Genomic DNA, 1,893 nt, shown 5'->3' on the forward strand with positions numbered 1-1,893 from the left:
TGCAAGAGACAGCTGAGTTGGTCATCTTTTCTGGCCTGCAGCTCTGGAAAGTGAAAATGTACTGTTCCCTGCCTGAAAAGACCTCCAGAGCTGTTTGAAAGGGTGCTTGCTACAGGACGGACTCATCTCCCCACCGGCTTGATGTTCCTTTGAACATCAGCTGTGGAGTACAGAGGAGGTTTTGAGCAGAGGTAAATGTCTGCCTCAGCTGTTCTGCTTGGCAAGTTTTAGTTGGTTTGGACAATGACTGCCATGTGGGAGCAGATCAGCAACTTTGGGATAGAAATGGCTCTTTATTATAGACTTTGATTGGAGAACTGGGATACCTAACCACTCAAAAGAGAGGAGCTGACATTACAGCCTCCCCAGAGGGATCTGGACTTAACTGTTTTTTTCTAAATACTAAAAGATAATACTTTGAAGATAATAATTTCCAGATTCAGAAAAGTGATTCCCTTACCACCGTTTATATCAGCGGACGTTGTCTTACCAAGGCTTGTGCTCCTGGATGTCATTTAGGAAACCATTTCTCATCATCCATTTATCATTCAAAAATTTGGACCTAGAAATCACCAACAAAGAGCAAGTCTGTGAGTCTTCCAGAAGAAGTCGTGCTTTGTTTCATGCACTAGACCACAGCACTGCCCCAGGGCTCCCATGATTTTTGCAGCTGGCTGCTCTTAGCCCCTTTTAAGGTCAATGGGAGCTGCGGGTGCTCAGTAACTCTTAGAAGCACGTCAGCTATTTGCCTTCTTAACTTTAGGCATGCAAGTTCAAAAACTGTAGCTTGACTGATTCCTGCTCCGTGCAGTAAGTCAGTAACAAGAGGAAATAAAACACAAGTGTCCCAACACCCAGTCCCTGGTGCTTGCCATGGCAGTATGCTATTTCTCCCTGTTGTTTTGGGTTTGTTGGGTTTTTTTGTTTGGGGTTTTTTTTGTTTGTTTGTTTGTTTGTTTGTTTGTTTGTTTTCCCTGTGAGCTGCTCAAGGGAGACTCCCAGCTCTGGGCTTGTTCCAGGTGCCATGCTATCAGTTACTGGGGTGGCTCTCCAGCAGCCCATACCACGTGGGCTCAGCAGTGCTAAGCTCGTGTCACCAAAGGGCCCCATGGCCCCAATCCAGGCCATATGCAGGGAGGAGGGGAGAAGGTTATGGGAGCTCCCACCTCACTGCTGGAAAGCAGGTGAAGAAGAAAGAAACTCACATGTAGTTCCTGACGGAGTCAGGCAGGATGACGACGCAGCGCTGACCTTCCTTCAGGTCCTTGGCAGCCTGCACAGCGATGGACATGGCGCTGCCCGAGCTGCCACCTGGATGGGTACCAAGAAGAGAGAGACAAGTGTTGGGGCTGCCCAGGGTTTAGGGCCACAGTCCTGGTGTGCAGGGCATAGTGCTGCCCTTGTTAATGCTACCAGGGGTACCAAGACCAGGCAATAGCAGAGGTGGCACCTCCTCAAGCTACTGGGATTGGGAGGACAATTGGCCCCACAGCCTTGTAGGTTTTAGGGTCGGGAAGAGACAGGGACTAAAGGGACGTGTTCATGCGATGGCTCTTGGCAATGGGCAACATAAGTGTCACTTTATGAACTTCATGAACCACTTCTTATGATGACTCTGAGGGCAAGCCAAGGGCTGAAAGGTTCAATATGGGGCCATTCATACTACTGCTGGCCATGCTGCACCCGTCCTTTGGGTGAGGAGAAGACCATGCCAAATCCAGAGCTTCAGGCTGACATATTTAGCAATCAAAGATTGGCTTTAAATGCATTGTAAAGACTGAAGAAAACCATAAACATTACATTCATGCTTGGAATACCAGGCCAACGTGATGGGAAGACTTAAATGCTCCCTGTGTCTGTGTGCACGCATGTGGTTTGCTGCACGTAGGGAAA

The 1,893-nt window shown here is 48.3% G+C and overlaps 1 protein-coding gene across 1 annotated transcript in view; it reads right to left on the reverse strand.

Annotated features, from left to right (window-relative positions):
• The window catches only part of LOC104465290 (cystathionine beta-synthase-like), a 22,571-nt gene that overhangs the window by 5,142 nt on the left and 15,536 nt on the right, over positions 1 to 1,893 (reverse strand). Inside the window, exons 10-11 of the mRNA XM_010078273.1 lie at positions 1,206 to 1,311; positions 491 to 562 (exon numbers count right to left, since the gene is read on the reverse strand). Of these exons, the coding sequence (XP_010076575.1) occupies positions 491 to 562; positions 1,206 to 1,311 (178 nt within the window). The remainder of the gene's footprint in view (positions 1 to 490; positions 563 to 1,205; positions 1,312 to 1,893) is intronic.

The sequence above is a fragment of the Pterocles gutturalis genome, unplaced genomic scaffold (genome assembly GCF_000699245.1).
Source record: "Pterocles gutturalis isolate BGI_N339 unplaced genomic scaffold, ASM69924v1 scaffold42128, whole genome shotgun sequence".
Lineage (NCBI taxonomy): Eukaryota > Metazoa > Chordata > Aves > Pterocliformes > Pteroclidae > Pterocles > Pterocles gutturalis.